The sequence below is a fragment of the Petromyzon marinus genome, chromosome 17 (assembly GCF_048934315.1).
Source record: "Petromyzon marinus isolate PM22_M1 ecotype Great Lakes invasive population chromosome 17, UKy_Petmar_22M1.pri1.0, whole genome shotgun sequence".
Lineage (NCBI taxonomy): Eukaryota > Metazoa > Chordata > Hyperoartia > Petromyzontiformes > Petromyzontidae > Petromyzon > Petromyzon marinus.
The window spans coordinates 21,849,808-21,876,077 of NC_133683.1; the positions used below are offsets into that span (position 1 = coordinate 21,849,808).

Consider the following 26,270-nt stretch of genomic DNA (forward strand, 5'->3'; position numbering starts at 1 on the left):
CAATTCCCTACCTTCGAAGCCCTTTTAAATTCCTTACCTACCGAAGCTCTTTCAATTCCCCACCTAAGATGCCCTCTCAATTTCCTACATAAAGAAGTCTTTGCAATGTCCCCACCTAAGATGGCCTCTCAATTCCCTACGTAAAGAAGTCTTTGCAATGTCCCCACCTAAGATGGCCGTCGGAGTTGGCTGACTCGCGCTAAGTGACGCCCCTGACCCGCCCGGCACACGTGGAGCCGGCATGGAGGAGGAGAGCGTGTGGCTGCTGCCTCGCTCCATAGAGCGCAGGGACGGAGGAGGCCCTGTGTGGATCAGGCAGGGAGCCGTCGGCGACGTGGGCTGTGTGGTGTGGGACGCAGCCATCGTGCTGGCCAAGTACCTCGAGACGGACGCCTTCCGCCTGCGAGGAGGAGAGGGCGAGCGCAGCTGTTTGCGTGGCCGCAGGGTCCTGGAGCTGGGAGCTGGGACCGGGGCCGTGGGTCTCGTGGCTGCGAGCTGCGGGTAAGGATCGAGATGCATGAACCCGTAGAACGGTGTTCGTCGCTCATGTTTAGGGGGGAGGGCAAGTTTCGCCGATAAGACATCATCAGTGTGAGGGCCGCCACACGTTTGAAACCATTGGGAGGGGATTTGACAACGGCACAACGATGATGGGGGGGGGGTCACTCTTTGTGTATTGTCGGGGGCCGCACGTCAGGGGCCTCCCTAAAGGCAGTGAGGGGGTGGCTCCAGTGGCCCGCGGGCCTCGCAACGATGAACACTGGCTGAGGGGATGGAGCCCACGGGGGTCATTACACGGGGGTCGTTACACGGGGGTGATGACTTGCTACTCCCCGCTGTCGGTGGAAGGCGTTGTTTCTCTTGTTACAATGTATTTGTCACTCGTGATGTTACATGACGGTATTGTTGTGTGTGTTGGTCCCGTGAACCTGCCAGCGATCATTCGGCATTCCACGTGGAGACCAGCGTAAAGCGAATGACAAAAATCGGATGCACATCGACGATGAAGTAACGACCATTTCCGTTGTCTGTAATTCTTGTTGTGTATCCCCGTGGCCTCAACATTCAGTACGGTAACACCGAGCCTGACACAGGCGTCGTCGAGATGTTATTGCCTGACGGGCATTGTATCCGCCGCCTCTGTATCCGCCGCTGCGTCTCTCTTTCGCCTGTGTCACTCCGTACCCCTGGTCACGTATCTTTTTCACTATCAAGTTGTGTCTCGACGTCTCCGCTTCACTATTGTTTTCCCTCGCTGTGTTTCTGTCTCTGGGTATGTCTGGATGTCTTTGTCTCGGTGTTGAAACGGCCCTATTGAACCGGGGGGCTGTACACAACTTTATTGGGACCTCACCTGGACAGCACAGTTATAGCACAGTTCCAGGAGTTAAAGCCACTTAACCCTTCACACACACACATCCTGTTACAAGCCATCATGAATGGTTGTCTATTTATCAATATGTCCAGGACAGGGGTCGGCAATCTGCCGACCAATATCGATATTATATTGAGTGTTTTTTTCACCGAATTCGAAAAAAATGTCTCTTGTTATTTTGTTTGTCGATCCAAGGTCTCGAGTCAAGTCAAGTTTAATCTTTTTGTTATTTTGTTTTTTACCTACGTGACTTTACCGAATAGAACCAAAGAGTAAGTTTAATCTTCCTTGTTGGTTTTGAGTCAGATGCTGGACGTTGCGCATTAATATAATAACGTATCCAAGAAAGCCTAACTAAGCCTCAAGGCTAGATCTTATATTTCTGCATTTTAATAATTGGCCAATTCTTAGAGTACCCAGAGAAAAACACGAGGGGATAACACTCAAATATCTACAGATTGGTTCATTCACACATTTTCTGTACTGACATCATCTGGCAACATCGCAACGCAAGTATGCGTGATCCACAAATCCCTGGATCTCAAGTCGTACGCCACCACGCGTGGCCAATCTGGAATTTGTTGCTCATCCTTCATATCTAATTGATATTTGTTTTAAGTTGAGTGAGGCTTGCACAATAGTGTAAGTGTGCTGTAATATTACACTATATACTACATTTTCTACAAGGTTGAAATTACAATACATGATTCCACTCTGTGTTTGTGCAGGGCCTACGTGACCCTCACGGATCTCCCACAGTTCATGGACCTGATTGAGACAAACATCAAGGACAACTCTGCATTGTTGAAGGGCAGGGCACAAGCCAAGGTACTCGAATGGTCTGTATGGCATTTTTGCCTCCTTAAAATCGCTAAGATATTTCGTAAATGCTCTTTATCGTATTGTTTACTTGAATGAACTACCGTATTTAAATGTGCTCATGTAATGTCAATCTCCTCAAAGGGCTCAGATCTTGCAAGGAACAACATCTGCTTACATCATAAATGATAATGCTGATATCACTGCAGCGAATAAGAGGTCCAAGATAAATTTTAGAATAGCTTATGAAGACTGAACAAGTTGCTTTTGATTAAAATAGAAAAAAAATACTTTATTGTTGAGGATATGTGGTTTATTTTACCAGTGATGTAAATGTTCTTTACTTGAACAACATTTATTAAATACTCTAGTTCTTAAACTTGTGAACATTTTCCCTCACAGGGGCAAAAGTATAGAAGAATTTCTTCCTCATCCTGATTACATACTCATGGCTGACTGCATCTACTATGAACAGGTAATGGCCAGATAACTGCCATCAATGACATGCTCATTCACAGGTTTTCATATTAGTACAGGCATAAGTAACATAATTCAACTCAGTCATTTAATTAGGTAAGGGGTTATATTTAGATGTTATGACTAATTGTACAATTCACCATCTGCAGGGCTATGCTTCATAATCTGAATTTGAGTGTAATGCTAGTTTTATTGTTTATGTATCTGATGTTTTCATATAATTCGGCTTTGCTACTGCATATTTCTCAGTTATGCTGTTGCTGGCTCATGTTTTCGGGTTGTACCTCGTATTGTCCGGTATATCTGACATTTCACTGCACGTTCTGGGAGCCTCTTCAGGAACTGAATACAGTGGTACCTCGGTATACGTCGTTAATTCGTTCCAGAAGGTAGGACTTATACCGAAAATGACGAATACCAAATGAATTTTTCCCATAAATAAAGGGAAAGGAAATAATCCATTGCAGAGTATGAGAAATTATATTTTATATGGCATATTATACATTAATGGGGTTGAATAACATAATGTAGAAGCTACTTATTACCAAAATGAATACATAAATTAAAATGACAAAAAACACGTGAAAATTCACAGAGCTATAGCAAAGATTGTGCACTGAACGAGATCTACTGTACAGGCAGACTGAGTAGCGGCGCTTTGTTTCAGTCGTTAACGGGGTCTACGCGGGTCCGCGGCGACTCATCCCGACCCATACAAGTTCTAGCAAGCACGTTGTATCCCTAGCAAGCACGTTGTATCCCAAGCAAGACGTCGTATCACAAGACATTTTTTTCTCGTCAAAACACGACATATACCAAATTCGACGTATTCCAAAGCGGTCGTATACGGAGGTATGACTATTTACATTAGATTGCTAGAATCTGGATGGACATCTAAATATAAACAGATCTATTAATGTGTGTATGGTTTCCTTCGTGTCTTGAGATGCCTTGACATGCTACAAAATTAAAATGGTGACACTGTACTTGACAAACACCTCTCCGATAAAGTTGTCTTACGGATGCTTTTTGTGCAAGCGTGGTTTTGTATCTTTACCAGAAAGTGTTGTCCTTTTTTAAGTCTCTGGAGCCACTGGTAAGGACTCTTGGTGCCCTGTCCGGGCCAAACACCCTTGTGATCTGCTGCTATGAAGAGCGTACAGCAGGACGCAATCCACTAATACAGAGCAGATTTATACAGGTGAAGTGCGTGCGTATGTTTACATGTGGCCTTGGTTAATATTGGTGTGGTCTGTGATCCACAACAATCCTGTAATATTCTTTGGTTCTTTCTATATTTTTATTCACTTTATTTTTATTATTTTCTATCTATGCGACTTTACCTACGTGACTTTACCGAAAGAACCAAAGAATATTAATTCCTGCAGTCACGAAAGTTTTAAGTCAAAATTTATCCTGTAATACCTTTGGGTTTAATTGATAACCCAGTAAATTATGTGTAAGAAGTTGTATTTTGATCAGATTAGTATATTTCTGTATTCAAGAAGCAGGAGCTACGGTATAAAACATTGTTCACCACATTAGCATTAATGTAAGTTAAACATAGAATTTGCAATGTACATTCATCAGCAATATTAAATGTTTATAACACACAAATTGATACATGTACGGTATTACGAGCATAAGTCGGTTTAAATCAATAGATTAATGCAAACCTAGAAGTTGCATTTTTTGAAAACCCCTGTACAAGTGTGTGCACATATTTAGTCCACGTAACTAATTGTACTCGAACTGTGTGTGGCACAGCTGATAGAGCAAGAGTTTGAGGTGGAGAAAATCCCCGTGGAAAATCACGACCAGGAGTTTTGCAGCGACGACATCAACATCTTGCACTTGCGCAAGCTCTGCAATTGACACGTCACCTTACATGCAGCGCGGCCAAGGGACCATATCCATATAAGCCTTTTTGTATATAAATTGTTGTGAAAATATGTAACTGCAAATTGGGCATAGTGGGAGCAGTCAGTGGCAGTTGTACATTTTTGAGAGTGTTCTCTTGATTTACATTTTTTTAAAGTCTGTTGACTGAGGGGTATTTCAATGTACAGTAAAACCTTGGATTGCGAGCATACTTCATTCCGGAAACGTGTTTGTAATCCAAAGCACTCGTACATCAAATCACTCGTATATCAGTTGTGATCACGTGACGCTCAGCATACAAAGCGTATACGTACTACTCGTATTGCAAGACCTCGCTCGTTTATCAAATTAATATTTATCTGAAATTTTTGCTCATCTTGCAAAACACTTGCAGACCAAGTTACTCGCAATCCAAGGTTTTACTGTACACGGTTGTGCTTGAAGGTTTGTTTTGACACGGATAAGCATCTCATGAGCCACGTTTCATCCATTGTTTCTTTATTTTTGGTTCATAATGTATTTTGCAATAAATAAAATAAACTTTTACATTCTTTGAAATTCATCATTGAGCATACGGGTGCTTTTCTATCACCAAATGTAAATGTAGATTTCCATTACACTGTCACTTTTAAAATGTTCCAAAGGTGCCCACTTCATTTCAGGTGTAATAATGGCAAAGGGACATGTTTTCACGACTGCAGTCATCCCATGTTGAGTTTGAGCTTGAGGCCTGGTGCAGCCTTTTTGTGGAACATCCCTGTCCACTCTTGTCCTTCTGTGTCTGTGAACATACCTTCCCCTTTTAGCCTGCAGCAAAGAAACACAAGTAAACGAGTTCAAACAGTAACATGCACACGTCTCTTTATTTTTTCTGAATGAAATTATAATCTCTTAATGAGCCTCCAGACTTTAACATGTGTATTACTACTCAATTAAACATTTTAAAATACGTTTTGCCACTGTTGTTACTGGCGAACTGCTTAGTGTGCCACGGTAAAACATTGCCTTTGGTCTTTTCATGATATGCAGAACTACAAGCTGACTACTGTCATTTAACTCATTGTACACTGTCAACTACTAAAGAAAAGACTTCTGGACAAATATTTGGAGGAAAGCTTTCTTGAATATTTAATAGGGCAGCATATTTCCAAAGATCTATATATGTATTATAGGACTGGTAATGTGCATTTTGTTAAACACTGAATTATGTGCATGCTGAGCACACAGTTTGAATTCTTTCCACATTCCTATGCACCACCTGTTAATGAGGCCCAGATGGGCAGGACTAAAAAATTTAACGTCGAAGGTAGTCTAGAAATATAATTTTAAAAATCATCTCAGATTTTGCTGATGACATGTCCAATGAAAATTACCTGCAGGAAATTTTAGAATTACCAAAGAAGGCTGCACAGTTGGGTTTAAGATAAATATGTACAACATAAGTCATGTACAACAAGATTGGTAATAAATGGAGATATCTGTTGGAGGGACACAACTGGAAACCAGCAGAACATGTATACCAGATCAGTTATGGAGACAAAGACTATGAGATAAAAAAAAAACATAAAGGTACAGGAGAGAGCAGGTTGGAGTTCTTTTGGAAAGTTGAACTATCATAAACAGACTCAAAAGAGCTGGGCCATGTGCCATAGCATGCGCAGCACAAAGGTTAATAATCCTGGCCTACTGTTATTGCTTACTTGTTGTGTTGAAAGCTTCCGATGTACTTCACCCCACTGGGCCACGTGTAGGTGCCTGTGCCATGGTACATATTGTCGTGGAAACTTCCCTCGTACACGGCTCCCGACAGGTAAACCAGCCGTCCAGTCCCCTCCATCTGTGGCATTGTTCGGATAAAACATATGTGCATGTTTTGCATTTTTAAATCAAGTCACTTCTGATCAGACTCCAAGCTCATTTTAACATCTAGCAAATTCCTGCAATTGTGCAAATAATGCTTGGGTGCAGCTCAAGCCCTTCTAATTCTTTAGCACCTTGGACATATCACTATTTTTACGAACACTGTTATTCCAAATAAGCCTCCGATCACTGATCCACTAAAGATCTCCAGAATTTATCAATCAATGCACCGCTCATAAAAGGAAGCTATTTCCTGAATAATCTGGACGTATACTAATGTTGGTATTCAGCCATATGCTAGAGAAAAGAGCAGTGATTTTAGACTACAGGTTCAGGGTACTATTATTTACAAAAGAACCAAGTGCTCACCTTGTCGTATTTCCACTGGCCTGTGTAGATACTGCCCCCTGCCGAGCGATGCGTCCCAGTGCCATGTCGCTCCATCACACCATCCTCACTCTTGCTGTACTCACCCTCTGCAAGATGTGTATAGAACTGTTGCCCCAAGGAAATCATTGATCTCCAAATAATACCGTGATCCTACAGTGTAAGTCAAAACATAAATGTAATATGTGGGCAAAGCAGCTTTGTGGCAGGTTTGGTCCAAATATATTTTACCTCTGCCATCAGCCCTTCCTAATCTCTCTGTAAGCTCAGGGTCATGTAGCTCACAGATACATTCAGAAAGGAACAAATGTTTATGAACTGTGGATAATTCTTCAAACACAGACAAATTGAGTACACTTTGGGGAAGTCTTGCGAACAATTTCCTTAAGATTTTCTATACCCACACAATTATGCAGGCAACTATAGCAATGTTCTTTAATAAGAACTATCTCATCTTTCGAATGCATTTTTCTGCACTACAATGTTGGGCTGTACTTTGTGCTCGAAGTCTCTCTTGCAAAATAGTCGTCTCAGTGAACTCTCACATACTGTATACAATCGTCAAGTTTGTATGTGATTAATCATCCATAATATAGGTTTTAAAAATTTATCAAATAATTTAAACCATAGATGAGCAAAAAATAGCACAACGCCCACCATACCATAAAACCATAATTTATTTTTTGTAGGATTGTCATGTGTCATAGAAACAATGAGTGTATTTTGTGTATGTTATGTTAGTCATTCAAATTGCATGAGCATGACATACTTGGGTGTGTCTGATGGATCCTAAGAATGATGAGTCAGATGGGAGGAAAATGTTTAAACAGTTCTCAAGGTGTATTTAAAATGAGTAGAGAAATAACACATGGTGTAAGGCAACTTACATTTACATGCGAGGTATTTGTGCTTACCGTATTTGTCTCCATTGGGGAAGACGTATGAACCACTTAATATAACTGGCCCTAAAAAAAACACAACACCACTTATAAAACATAATTTCATAACATATTTACCGATTACAAATTACTTGATGAGAAAATATTAATATACGTAGTTATGTAATGCCCTTTAACGAGGAATGCCTCACTTTTTGACTCAAGACTTTTTAAGTAGTGATTTACCCGAATTGTACAGAGAAATTGAGTTTTCAGGTCCATACAGCGTGCAGCCGTTTCAATATGGGCATTTTTTTGTCTATTTGTCTTTCTCCCTTGTGATGGGACTTTGTAGGATGAACGTTGAGATTTATAAGGGGCACGGAGTGACCAATAAGGTCTTAATTGGTCTGTAATAAGGTAGGCACTGATAAGGGGTTGACAGGTATGAGAGTCCTGTATTAGGATGCTTTGTCAATTTCACACATGATTCATTGGTATGGGGTATAAACTCGAGCATGAAAGTGTAACATGCAACGTTCTGCATAGAGTCAAGAATCCAATGCTAGACTGCCATCTGCCTCCCTCAAAGCCGAAGCCTACAACACCTGGTTACTCCCAGGCTGTCGCCCATCAGAGAACCAGGTTCAAACATGTTTAGCTTCCGAGATACATTCACAGCAATTTCACACAAAGGCCTGGGACCCAATAACGCAACGATGATCCTCATAAAATAACCAAACTTTACGTATTATAAAACTCAGAATATCAGTAGCTGCAGGGTTGGTGAATCATGCAGATCTCATGGTCTGCTGTTGAACTCCCAACCTGATAATCTAATCTAAGATGGCTTTTCATCAACGATACTACAGTGACGGACATATTAACAGTACTATACTGTGTCCGAATGTCTTGGTCAAAAATATAATTCCCCAGGACCCTGCTCTGTCAGTCTCTCAAACTTCACCAACATAAATTCTTGCCTTTTCCAGGGATTAATCGTGGGCATGGGCTTGCTTTTTCTGTTCGTCTTGAGATACAGACGTTTTTGTTAAAATAAATACAAGCTTTACAGGAAACAACGCTTGTTGCTCACCAATCTGTAAGGATTGTTGTGGTAATCACCTAATTTCAGAGCATGTTTCTTGTTTGCATGTTGACCACAAGTACGTGTGGTTAATGCAGACAGGATTCCTTGAAAAAATATTGTTTGGTGTTTAACATCTTAAAACCTGTTTTATTGCCATAAAGGGGAAACCCTATTGTTATATTTTGATACTGGCAAGAAAGGTCCCATATTGTGGTCATCCTCTTGTTAGGTGTGGGGTTTATTCAGCTGATTCGAGCTTTCCTCTCGGGATCCAAAATCACTTATGAAGGAATTGGTCAAACATTCCAAGGCAGTGCTCTCCAGACCCCGCCTCCCCCAACCAACAATCTATAAATGAGATTCTTCCGGATAAACATAGCACTGTTGTAATATTAACATGACGGCATTCATGCACGTTTCAGATTTATTTATTTAGTCGATCTCACCAGCCCCGAGGTGGCAAGTCAACAGCGGTCGCCGTCCCGACACTATTTGCCTTCTGCGTCTCCACTCGACGCCGACCGTCCCACGGACTCTTCCCGGCCATGCCGATACCAGAAGCGAGTGTTGCGTGTCTTCTGGTAGAGTGCGAGACACGGCGTGATGAGCAACAAACGCGAGTCTCCCCAAGTCCCGTCGACTCTTCAACTCACCCGACATTGACTCGAGGTTAAACGCACCCCACCACCTATCGAGGCTGTAACCGCTGCTGCCGCTGTTTCAGCGCGCGTGCGCGAGCTCGGTCTCTTCGCCGTCTCTGTGCAGCTTCGTCGGAGGTTAACGTCGCCCTCGCGGCTCTTCGTTGACCGAGTTTCGTTTAAAAAAGCAAGCGGCGCAAGCTGTCAACAAAAGCCTCGGGCCCTCGGTAACCGTGGCAACGCGGCAGCTTCCGGTCGTCGGTGCTACGACGTGCGGAAACGCGCAATTATCGCAACGTAAGACGTTCCGGGAGGGGGAAGAGAGGGGGAAAAAAGCACAGCAAAGTCGTACCCGAATAACTGTTACAGCGGTAAAGAGCGTTTCGCGTAACATTTCCGAATAAATAAAGACTTGATTTTTTATTCACGTACGGTAATAGCGCTAGATAATACATTTTGGGTTTAAGCTCCCGAGTTTTAAGCGGATTCGTTCTGAACGATCGTGATCGCCGATTGTTTCCGCGGAAAAAAGAATTGGTTCCGGTCGCGGCAGCATGGCGCCGCTCGCGTGAAGCCGGCGTCTGGAGCAGCGTGAGGTGATGCGTCTCTCAATTCCTTCTCGTTAAACTATCGATCCCTTCATTAACCACTACTACTACACACGCGCGCGAAACGGCGAATAATCCGTGGGGTTTTTTTTCTGTTTTAAGTGTAGCTTCTGTCCTGTTACTCGATCGCCTTGTGTCGCCGCCACCGCCAAGGCTTGCATTGTGTCATCGCCGCCGCGTGTTAGCGGCCCCTTGCCCTGGGCTCCTGCTCGCTCGCATTGTGCGTCTCGCCGCTACGAGAAGCGTCTCTCTCTGTCGGCGGGGTGGGGGACGACGACGACGACGACTGGTGATGGTTTCACGAACGCCGTGTCGGGTTCATGATGGCTATATTAATTCATAATGGCTATGTCGGTTCATCATGGCCGTGCCGGGTTCGTCATGGCAATGTCGGATTCGTGATGGGATATCCGAGTTTACAATGGGGTGCCTGGGTTCATAAGAGGCTACGAGGCGTAATAATGGTCACGTCGCCTTCATAATGGCCATGCCGGGTTTATAATTACGGTGTCCATTCGCATCCGATTGGCACGGTTGGCTACGTACGGTGCGAAAGAAGTTCGACATACGTTTGTAATGGCTTTTCCACAAAATATATCAGATAGAGAAACGTATACGAACACTTGATATGATTTCAATTCTTATATAAGCTCTGTTTTGAGAATGCGAATGGAAACGTCTGATACAAGCACACTTCGCTATTAATGACACCCGATCTTATAGCAAGCTTCTACTGCGCCATAATACCCAGTCCTTTTTGGATGTGAAAAATAATTTCACCCGGTTTAAAATCATTATACATTCTCGACACTATTCCCGGGGATAAACAGTGAACTCTGTGACTTAAGTTCAATTCCCAGCCAAATCTAACATCAGTGGCGATTAATGGCCTAGCAGTTCCTAAATCCATCCCCACCACCCCTTCCTCTCACACCCCCTGCATGCACCAACCCGCACTGAGGAAGTAAGGTTAGCGTGGTTGAAGTATGGTGAAATGACCACAACCTGCACGGCGTAGGGAGGCCTTCATCCTGAAGTGGATTGACAAAGGCTGTATGTTTACTCCCACACTGACACATTGCTTTGCTGGGTGTGTGATTGTGTCATAGTTCTTGAATTAGTTACTAGTCGCCGCTGACTGACACAGTCAATGTGCCTTCTTGTATAGTGGCATTCACAAATCCTAATATGGTGATAGGTTGATACCTAACTGAGATTTGTGGGTGAAGGGCGTCAGCCAGGGAGTTACATAATTATGTAACTCTTCCTTTGCCACCCCTGTTGCCTCGACCTCGCTCCCCTGGCCTCTTGTAGTGTGTACTGCTAACTTCCTTCCATGTTCGCAACTTGGCTCAAATCCTTTCCTACACGTATCATCGAAAACCTCTTGCCGTCATAGGGGCCCGCCTTCTTCAATGTTTTTCCCCCTTCTCCCAGTGTGCCCCCACTTGCACAGGATCTTTGGATGTGGTCATATTTCTACGATTAATAGATTAAAATGTTGTTATAAATGCATCCCAGGAAGATTAAACACCATACACTGTATATCTTAGCGTGTAAATTGTTTGTCTACGTTTTAATTTGAGTTTGAAGATTCGGTAATGAGCAAAAAGGCTTAAAACCAATATAGTGCAGTATAGAAGTTGTACAAACTTTGCAACCTCAGTGACAGTGTCAAAATAATGCTAATACAATATTAGGGATATTAATTTGGAAGGTAGTTGTCTATTAAAGGTGCTAAAAGTAAGCCATTGCTGGTAGATGGGCCTCAATGAGAGGGTGCTGTGGAGAACCCCTCTGGTGAGTATTTTGGCCTCCTTCCATGTTAGCCAGACTGCTTGGAAGAGATGGGATGCAAGTAGCTAACCCCTGTAGTGTACCCATTCATATAGCCGGGTGCATAGAACTCGGGGGATTTAATAAAGGTGTAATTTTTTTCAACTGCCACGCTGGGAGATCAAAACGGCGACCTGGATTGCGTGTACTGACAATCACAACGATGGCAGCATCAATTATCTATTGTTTTAGAAAATATTTTCTTGTGGAATAAATCAGTGGTTTCACACATACACAAATGAATGCACCATCACCATCCCACCGTGGATGAATACATCTGTCTGTGCAGGTCTGACACAGGGGTATTTTGTGAGCATTTCTGTCTAAAAACAAAAATGGACAATCAATTTCAATATTAATTTGTTATATGCCCAAGTGAAAATCCACTTCATGACTATACTAAGGATTTTTCACATCTCGAATATACTTTCGAAAGCATGGAATTGTTCAGAAGTGACATCCCAATTACTTAACTTCCATCCATTTTATCACAACATTAATGTAGTAACATCATCAGAGCTCTATGACTGAGCACACCTGACCATTGTTACAAAATCGGTTTTCTCCTTCACTAAATTTAAACTTGCAAGAAAAGTAGAATCTTTCACGAATGTAATTTTGTTTTCTCTGCTTGCAGTTGTGCGACACTGAGAATGAGCAAGGTGATGAAGAGACGTGGTGCTGCGCGGCCCAACCGCGGAGGTGGCCGCGGGAATAAGCCGAGAGGCAGTGCCTCCAGGGGGGGCGGTGGCCGTGCTTCTGCGAGTCCAAAAAAGAACACCAGCCACTTTTGGGATGATGGCGACGATGACTTTGTGTTATCGCCGAGGTTCGACGGTCTGCCTAGGTCAGTGAGGCTGCACTGATGAGTTAAATTGTTTAATATCGCCCGTACCTAAATATTGCCTCTGAAAGAGATGTATGAACTGACAGCGGACAAATGTCTTGGAATAGTGTTTCTCAAATGCGAGTCCTCAAGATCCGCTATAGTGTAAATTTTCATGATTATCAACCACCGGGTTATGTGCAACATTTTGCAGCTGTATTTTAATACGAATGGATAAATTTGATAATGATGCTGCACTTTGGAGGGTCGCAGAGACTGAGTGACACTGCCTGATGGTGTAACATCACATGTTGTCTTAATACACTTACAAACATTGCTTTAAAGTTCCATTGCTTTGAAATTATGAAAGTTGCCAAGCGTATTTAAGTATTTTTTGTAACCATGTTTTTGATCATATTTCTATTTAGGTCCTCTGGCGCTGGCAAAGGAGGGCAGGGTGGTGGTGGTGGTGGTGGAGGAGCAGGTGGTGGTGGTGGTGGAGGTGGTGGTGGTGGTGCAGGAAAAGGTGGAGCTCGGGCAGGAGGTGGAGGCTCCGGATCAAAAAGCAAGAATGGGCTGGGCGGTGGTGGTGGCGGTGGTGGTGGCGGAGGTGGCGGTGCGGGAGGAGGTGGTGGCGGGGTGGGAGGAAAAAGCCGTGGGGGGGGGCGACAGGAGTCGCGGGTTCCTCTGCTGCGCATGACAAGTGCTAATCAGGAGCACGTCAAAGAGCTGCTCCGGGTCCTGCAAGGACAGGAGCCTGAGACAGAGTGAGTGCCTCTTTTTAACAATAAAGGAAATTCAATATATACACTGTATATGTAGACAGGTCGCATCTTTGTGTTGTGTGATTCAAAACTGGGTTTTAATTGCTTTGGCCAATTTTAGCATATATTTTTCCATGATTGCCTTTGATGTCATTATTGTACCAGATATCATAATATCTTTTGTTTTCAAAAGAACGTTTTTAAAGTGCTGTTTTAAGGGTTTTTTGTGGATTTTGTTAATTAAATTAAAGTGAATTATAAGGTATGTGATGAAGTATGGTCAAATAAGCCTGATGACTATCACAGCGTGGGGAGGTCGTTATTTGATAAAGGGCTGTAAATTCTATATATTCTATATTATGTGTGTTCGAATTCAGTAATTTCTTTTTTGTTTCATTAAATATTTACAAACGAGTAAATAATTAATGTATTCATAATTCATATAAATAATTTGGCATTGGTATGTTCTTTTGCTGTGTTTATTTTATCCCAGCTCTCTCATGAAAGAGATATCTGATTTCTTTCGGCCCTTATCTGGCTGTCTTTTTGTCTAAATTTAAACGGCTGTTCACGTGCATGGGAATTGGATCCATTGGCACGAAGGTTAACCTGAGTTCTTGCAGTGTGGATTGGCAGGGCATTTTCAAGTTTGCTGCTCTGTACTGACACGACATGGTTCATGAGTGTCAAGGGGTGATAATGTTGTGTTGGTTGGTGACGGGCGAGCAGGGACAGCGATTACGAGGAGGATGAGTCGCGAGGCGATGAGGAGTACTGGGATGCGGACCAGGAGTTGCCGGTGGAAGATGGTGTGAACCACTGCGAGAGCCCTCAGCCTGAGCCCATTTCACAGGCTCAGGTGTCCCCCTTCGCCGTGCACAATCTTACCAGGTGTGGAACAAAACACTGCTGTGTAGTGTCAACATTAAACACCACTTGTAGGTATCTGTGTGCATGGGTTGCATGCAATCTACCTGTCATTTTTATAGCATTCTTACATTTGCAGAATGTAATACCTGTGTTGTTGGCCTTTTGGCTTTCTCTGGTCTAACATTGGTGAGACAAGGCCAAAAAGAAGGCTGTCTCTGGTGTGGGCCAATCAGTTTCAAAGACAATGCAAGTATATAATTATCAGAACATGTTTGTTGGCAGGCATGTTTTTGCCACAAGTATGTGTAGTTAATGCAGATTTGATGCCTTGCAATAGGTGTCAATTTGGTGTTTGAACATCTTAATACCTGTGTTATTGCAAGAAAGGTTAAAGCCTATTTTTCTTAGTTCATCATTTTGATACTGCCAAAAAAGGTCACCATCGATAGAATGTGTTGGTTGTCAGATTGTGCAGCTCGTAATTAGAACGCTGCAACCTCGAATCTCATTCAGTCAGCTCAGCCCTTCTTCCAGAATCAGTATAATGAGTACCATTGTGGGAAGACACAAATTACATAAATCGCCCAGAATGCTCCCAATCTCCTTCGTTCTCAGAAGCTAAACAAGGCTGTGCTGGATAGTGCTTGGATGGGCAACTAACATGCATAAGGCAGGTGTTATAGGCTACGATAGGGCTATATTATGAGCAATAGAGGGCAGTGCAGAAAAAAAATACATTGTTATGCTGTACTATTTTCCCATGTTCTTTGCTCTCCACCTTCACCTAAGCACACTGACCAGTGTGGTGAAGTATAGTCAATAAACCCCTTGCCACAATTGGTGTGGGGAGGCCCACATTCAGCAGTAGATGGACAAAAGGGTTCTACATATAGGTGTGGGAAGTCAACAGTGGTTATTATTGTGTCAACTTGCTCCTTCCATATGAATGTCGAATTTCCACTCCTGATTCTGAGCAGCAGCACGACATGCAGATTAATGCACATATGAGTGAGAAAATACTTTAACGGAACATTTCCAGCAGAATTCATCCTATAACATCGTCCAATGTGAGAATATCGCCGCAATGTTTACAATATTGTAACAGGTTTTTTATCCTGTCAGGTACGGCTTTGACAGGTCGCGCTGCGAGGCCACTTTGCGCCGATGCGACGGAGACATCGGAGCTTCCTTGGAGTTGCTGCTGACCCAGTGTTTCCAGGAGAGATTTCCAGGAAATTTTAATTATGCCAACGCTGACATGTCCTTGGACGACTGCTTGGAACAACGGAAGGAGGAGGCCTTCGCCCTGGAGTCCATCTTCGGCTCAAACTTCATTGAGCGAATTCCGAACAGGGTGTGGCTCATCAGCCTAGAGCTGAGCTTCCTAACGGACAAGCTGAAGAACAAGACCCCTCACCAGATGCAGAGGGCCGACGAGAGGCTCAAGGAAGACACTGGGCCCGTGTGCAGGTTTTACCTACGGGGTGGCGGCTGTCGCTTCGGGACACGCTGTCGGCAGAGGCACGTGGCGCCCACAGCCGACGGTACTTCGGGAGGAAAATCTTCCATCGCCGAGCCGCCTCAGTCCATGTACCAGCTCGAGATCCGCTTCCCCGCCAACAACCGCTACCCGTGTGTAGCTCCTCTCGTGGCGTTCGTGTCCAGCAACGTCCTGCTGCCGGCGTCGTTCTGCTTGTACGCTAGCGAGCTGCTGTACGCCGAGGCGGTGGCGCTGGCCGCAGAACGGCTCCCAGCCGTGTTCACTCTCGCCATGCTGCTGCAGGAGAACGAGGCCAGGGTCACGGAGCTCCTGAAGAGGGCGGAGCACAGTTTTAGCCTCCCCGCGCCGCAGCTGGCTCCGATCAAGATGCCGCAGCCGGTCTCGGTCGTCAGGGCACCACAGAGCAGTATCGCCAGCAGAGCACCCCGGTGAGGAGTCCAGTGGTAGTAATCATTGTCGTTATCATCATTACCATTATCATCAATTAGCCGGGCAGTCGTGGCACATGCCTTGAATCCAGCACTGGAGGCAAGGGTTGGTGGATCACATAAATGTTGTTTAACCTCCTTCCCGTGGTCATCCAGGAGAAGGTGATGCAGCAAACTGTGGCCTTTGTTCCATCTGTATGGGATAGAGAGTTGCCACCTCACAAGCGTGGGTTTTCTCTGGGCGCTCGGGTTTCTTCCTACATGTAAACACTCATGAATTAGCCAATAACACATGTTTCGAGGACTTCGGAGCTTGGAGGGGAATTTGGTGCTGTCTCATCGCCTGGCCGCCTTTCCGACATTTCTGGTTCCTCTTGCTACTTGGGTCATTCTCTGTCTTCGATAGTAAGCGAATACTGTTCGTATTACAAGTTGAAATTATTATGAATTACCATTATCAGTTACCAAAATGATGTGCCATGAAAAGTCACAGGCTATCATTGTGGATGCTGCGTAAAATGAAACGGTAAATATTGTATTCAGTAGTCGTTTTAAGTAATTTATAATCATATTTCGAGCTTTGTCAGTCAATGTAGGCTCAATTCCCAATGGTATAGTTGGAGTGGTCTTGATCACGAATGTAATGGGGCTTGTGTTCTTTATTCGAAATGTAATGCTGCTTGCTGACACTGCTCCTCTCCGCCACTGTAACCGCCAGACCCAGAGAAGAGTTGGAGCCGCGCTCCCAAAGCGAGACACTGCCGTGGAGGCAGCGGCCCTGGGAGATGAGGGGGGCCAACGCCATCGACCCCGGCGACCAGACGCGCGGCAAGAAGCCGAGCATCCAAAACGGCCCCGGCGAGCGAGCTCGCGACGACAAACGGGGCAACCGGAACGGCCCCAGGGATTGCGTGCGTGGCACAGCCCAGGGGCCGCCGACGACGACGACGACGCCGCTGATGGCGGCGTCGTCGCCGCTGGCGGCGGCGGCGTCGTGCGACGCCGCAGAGGAGGACGGAGACGACGCTAGCACGGTCGGCGTGGAACCCGAGAGCTACGTGCGCCTCAAGCAGCGGCAGCAGGAGCGCAAGCGGCGAGACCGCCGCCTGCAGGACACGCTCGCGCAGAATGCCAAGCTCTGCCGCCAGTACCGGGAGAAAATGGTCCGCATTTTTTTGTTGCATTTGTTTTTATCGCTTTTAAGCCGCGTGTGTTTTTTGGATTTTTCTTTTCCTCCGAGTTGTTCACTTGTGCACACTTGCAGCCTTTCTTCTGTTTGGCTGCAAAACATTTCCACGTTACAAGCCACTTTGTTAGGCTGTCGTTTTTTGGCTAGGTTGCTTCTGAGAAAGAGCAGTATATCTCAGTGTGCCTTAACCTGGTCAAATTTGAATAATAAATTCAACATAATAGTTACTGTTGAATGATGACCTCCCCATGTCAGGGGAGGTCTTTGCTTATAACTAACTAAATTTTCCTCTACAAAATCAATATCTACACTGTTGCAGTACAGCATCTATAGATGCAGTCGGAATTTAGATGCTCATTCAACTTCAAATTGTATTATATCCTTCACAGCCCGACTCCCAGTCACCGTTTCAGTGGTTGGCGTGTGCGTTTGATGTATGTCCTAATTGAATGTGCGCTTCGCATCGTTGTGCGTGGCAGTCAAACCGGCAGTACCAGGCAATGCTGCAGGAGCGAGGCAAGCTGCCTGCCTGGGAGGAGCGTGAGCTCATCCTGGAGCTGCTGCAGTTGCACCAGGTGCTGGTTGTGAGCGGCATGACGGGGTACGTCCACGCACAGCCCCTCTGCTCGCATGAATCACGATCGTAGACTTCACCAGAGTCCACAAACAGCCTAATGAACGGCACGGTGGCGAGACGTTAACTCCCTCGTCTGGTATGCAGGAGGTGTTGTGGGTTCGATCCCGACACCTGTATCTTTTGAGTTTGCATGTTTTTCTCCCCGTGGTTGCGTGGATTTTTCCCCAGGTCCTCCGGTTTCTCCCTCCACATTTAGAAACATGCATTTAGAGTATTTGGCTGCCATTAATTTCCACGTGAATTACTTAGTTGACCTTTAATTTGTCGCCTGGTCGCCTCTGAAAACGCTTTATAGATCAATTGACGTTACCTAGTAAAGTAAAATAATTTATAGTTTAGTTAATAGTTTAGTCTCATAGCATCTAAGTGCATTAGTATGATGCTTATTTACCCAGGAAAGGCTTACGTAGTCTCATATACTGTTTTTCAGGAGAGTCTTACCATTTATAGTAATAGGTTTTACCCTTTTAACTGGCACAAAAACTGACACCTTTATTCAAGGCATCATGTTTGCAATAACCACAACACAAGCAGTCAAAATGCAAACAAAAGAGACAACTCTGATAATAATATGCACTGTCCTTGAATTTAATTGGTCCACACCCGTTTACTCATACCTCGCCTGCACACACATACAAACACGCACGCATCCAAATCCACACAACCGTAAAGCCTAAGATCTCCCATATAGATTGACAGAATGTAAGGGAAAGGATTGGGATGTTGGAAGAGTTCAGTGGAGGAGGGTCAGACAATGGAAAAGGATGGAGAATATGGCAGGCAACGATATGCCATACTGGACATCAGTGAAAAAGAGCTTCATAGCTAATCGGATTTTTCCAATCAAAATAAACATTCTGATAAATATTCTGATATTAAAGCAGAGCACTGAAGAAGTGAAGAAGAGGGCAGTTGCTGTTATCGAGCACCTATTATGCTCACCACAGCTTAGTAAGGGATCGTTTATCCAGCATCCATAACCAGTTGAAATATCACTTTACCCTGATGTTTTTCATGGCTGGGATTTAGAACCCAGTCCACTGGGTTTGTCCATTGTGCTAACTTTTGGACCACCTCTGCCTCTACAAACCCACTCGCACACATACACACTGTATAAGCACATGTATCATACTTTCATAGCTCTACAAACTCATTCACACAAATACATACTGTTTATCTATATACTCTCATATCGCTATATATTATACAACTCATTGAAGCATTTTAAAATAATTTATGTAAATCTTAAGTTATTAGTTCTTATATGCACAAAAATATGAATATTTAATGGATATATTAATAAATTTTTATTGATGAATAGTTACCTGTCTAATTATTTTTTTCGTTATTGTTTGTTGGTATTAATTGTGTTGAAGGAATTGCAGATTACGAGGAATCTGGCAGTATCCACAATGGGAACGCTTCCTCCATGCATCTCTGCATGTCTAATGATCGTAATGCTTTCATTTTCAAAAAAGTCGACACGTTCATCAATACCACTGCCTTGAAAGGAAAATGTTATAATAGGTTATGTTTTGGACAATGCCTCTTTTGCAATGTTGATTTTAAGTGCTTTGAAGAAGAACTAGCCACAAACATAACCTGTGATATATTGTTAATTTCATGACGGTGGTATTGACGAATGTGTTGAGCTTATTTACTAACAACGGTTGTGCACCAATGCTAACGCATCATCACCAAATTTCACACGTCGCACGCCCGTTGAACTCTTTGACGGCGGCTCACCGCGCTCTCTCGTTTTGGCATCGGTCGGAAGGTGCGGAAAGACCACGCAGGTTCCCCAGTTCGTGCTGGACGCCTCCCTGCAGGGTTCGCCCGCGAATGTCTGCAACCTGGTGTGCACGCAGCCGCGCCGCATCTCCGCCATCTCCGTGGCGGAGCGCGTGGCCCGCGAGCGTGCCGAACGCCTTGGCGCCAGCGTCGGGTACCAGATCCGGCTGGAGAGCGTGCAGGTGACGGTGGTGGAGTTGCACTCATGCTAGGCAGGGGTGGGGGCGTTTAGGAACCTGCTCCGGTGCCACAACGTGGCATCTAGATTTGCGTGATGTGCTTAAGTGCTGACGAGCAATATTTTGGATTCATTATTTTGTCACGTCAACGTATTAAGGAAGGCTCCTCGTATTGTTGTCTTTTCAAATAAAGATGCTGGGGTGACATTGTGGGCAGCAGAGGGCAGTGCAACAAAATAAATGTTTAGCCGCAGTATGCTCCCAGCCCCTGCTTCAGGTTGTGCACCAAGTCTGCCGCCTGCAGAAGCCAAAAATTCATCAGCACATGGCAGCAGAGATGATTTTTTTCTGGCAATGAGAGCAGTGCAGCATTTGTGTATCCCGCCTTCTCAAAGTCACACCTACCGATGTGGCAAAGTATAGGCAACTAAACCACACAACTTGTGGATTGACAAAAGGGTTGACCGAGGGTATGGTTGTAAGTTGGTGAGGCCGTGGAATAAAAAGAGTCCGTGATGAGGTTTAATGCTTGGATGAAGGGTCTTTATCTGGGGTATCCGATTGCACATGCCTCTGTTGCTGTATTTTTACTTGTCCGTACGCCGCTGTACGTTTGCCCTTCGCCAGTCGTCGGCGACACGGCTGCTGTACTGCACGACAGGCGTGCTGCTGCGGCGGCTTGAAGGTGACCCGATGCTGCAGGGGGTCACGCATGTCCTCGTGGATGAGGTGCACGAGCGCACGGAGGAGAGGTAAGGACTACCGGTCCCACGAACCACCACCTGGGCTGGCATCGCCACGAGCCACTCGATGCACGCAAGGGATAGGCGCTTCGCGATTTGCCCTCCTACGATTCGATTCGGGTGTCGCGATTTGGTGTGGCAATTCGATTCAAAATTAATGGTAGCGCCTTTAGTGACTGCCGGGGTGTACAACTTGCACGAGCTGAATATTTTAAAAAAAGTTAAACACACAATTGGATGTATATGACGTTAGTCTTAATTTATGTTTTATTAATGCGTCATTACATAACTAATCTGAAAGCCAGTTTGATAATTAATCCGACCAGGCATACAAACAGTTGAGATGCAAAAATCACGTAACATTATAGAAGGACAATATGCTGTGATACAATTTGGATTATATAAGCATCTGCATCTCAAGACCCAGTGCATGAGAAAAATACACTTATATTATAATTTGGCATGTAAAGATACGTGTATTAAAATGAATGCGGATGCTCGCAATCATTGCAATCTGATGATCACCTATCCAAGCACTTGTCCACTTCAACCCCTGACAGGCTTCTGAGTTGTAACGAGATTGGGTTGATTTGGGTCAAAGGGATTTCAATGCTATTATATGTTGACTGCTATGCGAGTCTTGATTCAGAAGATGCCGCCGTGTTATTATCCACTCCGTGTGTGCAGTGACTTCCTTCTGATGGTGCTCAAAGACCTCATTGCCCAGCGGAGTGACCTCCGCGTGGTGCTCATGAGTGCCACACTCAACGCACAGCTCTTTTCCGAGTACCTCTACGGCTGCCCAGTCGTGCACATACCAGGTACGTGGCATCCCAGTTTGACCTGCGTGAAGCACTAGCCTAGTAGATGTGTTGCAGTGTTTTCAAGCACACTCACTCGGCATGTAATGTCGTACCCTCACCCTTCCCAGCGAGCCGATACATTAGATTGATTATTAGCCGCAATACCATCCAAGAGCTGATGTATTATTTGTCTTATTTTTTCCCATCTCCATTGTTAGGCTTGCCACGGTGGCGAGATGTTAGCTACCTCGCTTGGTATACAGGAAGTTGTGGGTTCGATCCAGACCCTGATTCCTGTAGATTTGGAGTTTGCATGTTCTCCCCATGGTCGCGTGGAATTTTCCCAGGGTCCTCCAGTTTTTCCCTCCACATTTTAAAACATGCGTTTAGAGTATTTGGCTGCTATAAATTTCCACATGATAAGCCACTTCGTTGAGCTATTATTTGTGGCTTCTGAAATAGAGCTATATTGCTAACTGGGCCCTACCTGGTAAAATATAAATAGTTTATTTTAAGTTTTGTCTTCTAATTCATTTCTCTCTTGTTCAGTTGTGTTTGGTCCATTATAATAAATTTAACATGAGCATAATATTTCTGGTTATGTTGTGTAAATGGCAGTTTATTGCTTGCAAAATATTTATTAAATAATCTAAGGTGATCAAGGTGATCAATGCAAATGTAATTTTATTCATGTGTTCATGTTAACTTGGCAGAAGTTCATGTTGATTCTAACAATTACACGTCATCCTTTTAATGATACAGGCCAATGCACATCATGCTCATAGCAGCCCTTACAAACCTTGTAGACACTGCAGTAATAATAGATTCTAATGTAAGTGTTTTTTTTTTCTCCCGAAATGACAAAATAATGACGTTACAATTTAATCAATCAAATGCTAACAAGTTATGCTTGTTTTCAAACTCAGGGAGAACATTTCCAGTGGACCAGTATTTCCTTGAAGATATCATTGACCTTACTGGGTGAGTCACTGAATGATAGCTGATGTGTTGGTACTCTTTCTCCTGCAGAACAGATTTAATTTAAAAAAGTGATGGTTGGTAACAGCTCCCTTTACCACAGGCAGCCTTTACTCATATGTCCTTAGCTGTATCTGCTCACAATGCAATCTGGATTTGTGCTATAAGGGTGCAAACAAAAATGGAAAAGAAAACCGTTTAGTTCAATGCTCTTCGTACCTTTCATTGTCTCGAATTTCACATAATGGGGGTGGAATCAATAGCTGCTGTTTCAAGCCATGGTCATTGTGGTGGAGATCATGGGTGTGTTTATTCTCACTTGTGCTTCTGGTTTTTCTCCAGTGATTACATGGTTTTACACTGTGGGTAGGTTTGCACATCATGGTGGTAATAAAGTTTAAAGACCCCACCACTTTATTTAAACCGATTATCAGGGTGTCCACATATGCACATAGCCCTGAGTGCATACAACATGCAAATGCATCTTACATTTAATTACATCTGGGTTAGAAGCCGTTTTTGCCCAGAGGTCAGATAAGAAATACGTTGCATAATGCTTGGGAAAGTATAGTATATGAAACACCCAGCAACAAGATAGTACTATTTTTACTCATACTCTTTGGGTCTTTCGGTAAAGTCACGTAGATAGAAAAATAATAGATCACGACAAGCAATCGTCTTCAGGTGAGCGAGAGAGAGAAAGAAAGCTACTGAAACAAGGTCTAGTAAAGGCCTGAGATGGGTGCAGCCTCAGAGTTAGAGGGCAGGGCTAGAGATGGTCTCTCTGAGGCTGTGGAAGTGGCTATTGTATTGTGAGAGATTAGCATGTCAATGATGCATCGGTTGCAGAGCGAGTAGGACATCCAGCCTGTCAATACAAAGACATCCAACCTAGTAATGCAACTCAGAGTCAGCTAACATGAAATCTAAACATGAAATCTAAACATGAAACCTAAACATAAGTAAAGTTAATTCATGAACAAACAGGTTAAATGAGTATTCAGCAATGCATAAAGGAGGAACTGTAAAGTAAAAATGTAATGTGCTCGCGACATAAGAAAGCTCAACAAAGCATTGCTGTACCAGGTGAATAAAGACAATTCACATACAGTATTTGGATTGGGCTAGATAAAATGGAAATGTGGATAAATGTCAAGAGAATGCAAGTTGCTATGGTAGCTTGAAATGAGATCCCAAAGGGTTTAGATGCGAGTGCATAGAGATTAACTGGTGTAAGGTGGTAATTTAACTCCTGGATACAGGTGCAATGAAGAGCTGTTTGCGAAAACCTTTACATAGGTTCCTTGGATGACGTTTTAATTTTTAACGGTTTGACATCAATATTTAAAACGTCACTGCCGTCCGTATCCCCACTCTCTGCGCAGCTACATCATTGAACACGGCAGCCCGTTCATGCGTCCGGCCGTGCGCGGCGGCCCAGATGGTGGCAAAGGGAAGGGCGCAAGTGCCATTGGAGCAGGAGGGCGAAGAGGCAAAGGAGGTGGCTTCATGGAACAACTGGAGGAAGACCTTTTGCGCTCGCTGATTCTCTCGCCGAGAAACGCGGTTCCTGTCAAGGAAAAGGCTCCGGACCAAACGCTTTCCATCCAGCAACTGCACAGTCGATACATAGGCGAGACAGCACACGACCTTGTTCTACCCTCTCGGGGTTTTTACAGCATTAGCATGATTATCAGCAGCAGCAGAAGACTCGTAATCATACAGCATGATGTATATATGTATGTTGAACTTATTTCGCACTGTACGTAGCCAAACGTGCTAATCAGAGGTGCGGGGGAAGGACATCAGACTAAACACAAAAAGCAGTTCTAAAGAAATGAGTTTTTCCATCTAGATTTAAAAGTGCATAGCTCCATTGGCTTTCTAATATCAGAAGGACCTTTCAGACTGCTGCAGAAGTGCATCTGAAAGCACGCGATGCAGGGACTGTCTGTTTAATGGCTAGCCAAAACAATAATTCGCAGCGCTTGAGTCATAGTCAAGATGTTATATAATGCTAATGGTCATGAGCAGCAGCTTTAGAATCATCACCTTGATCATCGCTGATTCATTCTCAGTTCATGGCTAAATGAGGCCCTGCCCATGCCTGAGTCCAACTTTAAATTCCATCCAGTGAAAATGAACAGCACACCTGCATGTGCCTTTAATAAATTGCTTTTATAACTGTAGTGGCAGTATCTCCATTGAATGCTCAGAACTGTCTAGTTTAGTTTTACCATAGCTGACCCTGATCGCATCATGTTCTTAGGAAGTCTACACACTTCATACACACCATGCAATGCAAGTTCTACTCTATTGCTTCCATATTTCACTCATATGCTAATGTCATTAGCTTAAATTGTCATGGAAGAATTGCAGATTTAGATTAAAGAAGCTGATAGGGAAAACTGATTCAAATAACATTTAATCTATAACCATATTGGTAATTCTACATATTCCATTCAGCCAGGGTTTACAGGTGTTGATGTAACTCGTGTTTGTTTATGACCCCCAGAGTGCAGAATGACCACAATAAAGACACTTGCTGCCATGGACCTGGAAAAAATAAACCTGGACCTCATTGAGGAACTTTTGGAGTGGATACTGGAAGGAAAGCACGACTACAAAGCAGGTACACTGCTGACATATCTCGCCACTGTCAGTATATCACACAGTTAAGTCAACCAGGTGGTGGAAGGAAATCCCAGAGTATGGTTTACTGCTACTGGCTGTTGGTGGAAGGAAATCCCACTGACTGACTTTAAACACCAGCTTTAATTGCATGTCAAGTTTAAATAGCATGCAGTGTATCTACAAGCATATGGTATTTGCATTATGACTTTATTGAGGTTTGCATCTGTCTGCATTGTGCCCATGTGTGTTTAAGGAGCTGTCCTGATCTTTATGCCTGGATTCGCGGAGATTAAGACTCTTTTTGAGAAACTCCAGACGAATCCCATGTTTAACAACCGTCGTGGAAACAGGTAATCATTGCTGAACGAATTCACACATCTGTAAGGATACGGGCATGTTGTTACAGGTAAATGGTTAGCACACTGTACTTAATGAAATAAAATGCAGAACCAAATTGTAGAATATGGGAGTTATTTTCTAGAGTTTACTAGTGACCAGGTTGAGACCACAAACTCGCTGCACGTGAGAAGCCAGTTTAATCACCAGCAGCTGCCAAGATTCGAGCCTCACCTCTGAACCATTCAGATACGTCACAACGGGAGAACCTTGACACAATTCGTTGTGGTGAAAGCTGCAGCACTGATGTTTTTTTGTTTGGGTCCAGGGCGCTGTTGCTGCCACTGCACTCGAGCCTCTCGAGCGAGGAGCAGCAGGCCGTCTTTAAAGCCGCGCCCGAGGGAGTCATCAAGATTATCATCTCCACCAACATCGCCGAGACCTCCATCACCATTGACGATGTGGTCTACGTCATCGACTGTGGCAAGATGAAGGAGAAGAGGTGCATATTTGCTCCCTGCACCCGACATTCTGCGCTAGCCTCAATATTTCATAGAAAGCAAGAAATCCCACCTGCCCTTCTGTCCCTGCCTTTCAAGCCTAACAGGGAAAGAGGCAGAGGCATCGTCTGGACCCGGCCAGGGTGCTGAATTGGTACCTGCGCAGGGATTGACGAGTTGAGCAGGCCTGAATTTAAAGATGAGGGCCTTCTCAGAGTCCAATGTTACGGCTTGACTATGAT

The 26,270-nt window shown here is 44.2% G+C and overlaps 3 protein-coding genes across 7 annotated transcripts in view; 2 read left to right on the top strand and 1 right to left on the bottom strand.

The window, feature by feature from the left end:
* The first annotated feature begins 186 nt into the window (after positions 1-186).
* VCPKMT (valosin containing protein lysine methyltransferase) lies at positions 187-5,114 on the top strand. The gene is made up of 5 exons (XM_032955765.2): positions 187-501; positions 2,104-2,214; positions 2,597-2,669; positions 3,753-3,872; positions 4,439-5,114. Exons 1-5 carry the CDS (start codon positions 242-244, stop codon positions 4,544-4,546), a joined length of 672 nt encoding a protein of 223 aa, XP_032811656.1. The 5' UTR covers positions 187-241; the 3' UTR covers positions 4,547-5,114.
* On the bottom strand, positions 5,034-9,648 carry MORN2 (MORN repeat containing 2). 5 transcript variants are annotated; one of them, XM_032955767.2, is made up of 5 exons: positions 9,421-9,648; positions 7,714-7,764; positions 6,782-6,952; positions 6,253-6,389; positions 5,034-5,359 (listed from the first exon to the last, which is right to left on the bottom strand). In XM_032955767.2, exons 2-5 carry the CDS (start codon positions 7,726-7,728, stop codon positions 5,254-5,256), a joined length of 429 nt encoding a protein of 142 aa, XP_032811658.2. In that variant the 5' UTR covers positions 7,729-7,764; positions 9,421-9,648; the 3' UTR covers positions 5,034-5,253. The 5 variants fall into 5 exon arrangements, with proteins under 5 accessions (XP_032811658.2, XP_032811661.2, XP_032811659.1 ...); XM_032955770.2 differs by having other exon boundaries at positions 6,782-6,907; positions 9,421-9,646; XM_032955768.2 differs by having other exon boundaries at positions 6,782-6,888; positions 9,421-9,644.
* Positions 9,649-9,764: 116 nt separating this feature from the next.
* Positions 9,765-26,270, top strand: part of DHX57 (DExH-box helicase 57) — a 30,396-nt gene continuing 13,890 nt past the window's right edge. The window contains exons 1-15 of the mRNA XM_032955757.2: positions 9,765-10,001; positions 12,487-12,696; positions 13,104-13,442; positions 14,169-14,330; positions 15,432-16,238; positions 16,957-17,401; positions 17,907-18,028; positions 19,842-20,037; positions 20,662-20,786; positions 21,465-21,598; positions 22,507-22,561; positions 23,944-24,191; positions 25,074-25,190; positions 25,446-25,542; positions 25,857-26,030. Coding sequence (XP_032811648.2) covers positions 12,503-12,696; positions 13,104-13,442; positions 14,169-14,330; positions 15,432-16,238; positions 16,957-17,401; positions 17,907-18,028; positions 19,842-20,037; positions 20,662-20,786; positions 21,465-21,598; positions 22,507-22,561; positions 23,944-24,191; positions 25,074-25,190; positions 25,446-25,542; positions 25,857-26,030 — 3,215 coding nt within the window. The 5' untranslated portion in view covers positions 9,765-10,001; positions 12,487-12,502. The remainder of the gene's footprint in view (positions 10,002-12,486; positions 12,697-13,103; positions 13,443-14,168; positions 14,331-15,431; positions 16,239-16,956; positions 17,402-17,906; positions 18,029-19,841; positions 20,038-20,661; positions 20,787-21,464; positions 21,599-22,506; positions 22,562-23,943; positions 24,192-25,073; positions 25,191-25,445; positions 25,543-25,856; positions 26,031-26,270) is intronic.

Coding starts and splice junctions, on each gene's coding strand:
- VCPKMT (XM_032955765.2), top strand. CDS start 242: ATGGAGGAGGAGAGCGTGTGGCTGCTGCCTCGCTCCATAGAGCGCAGG. Junction 502..2,103: donor CTCGTGGCTGCGAGCTGCGG/GTAAGGATCGAG, acceptor GTGTTTGTGCAG/GGCCTACGTGACCCTCACGG. Junction 2,215..2,596: donor CAAGCCAAGGTACTCGAATG/GTCTGTATGGCA, acceptor TTTCCCTCACAG/GGGCAAAAGTATAGAAGAAT.
- MORN2 (XM_032955767.2), bottom strand. Junction 6,390..6,781: donor GCCAGTGGAAATACGACAAG/GTGAGCACTTGG, acceptor ACAATGCCACAG/ATGGAGGGGACTGGACGGCT. Junction 5,360..6,252: donor GGAAGCTTTCAACACAACAA/GTAAGCAATAAC, acceptor TCTTTGCTGCAG/GCTAAAAGGGGAAGGTATGT.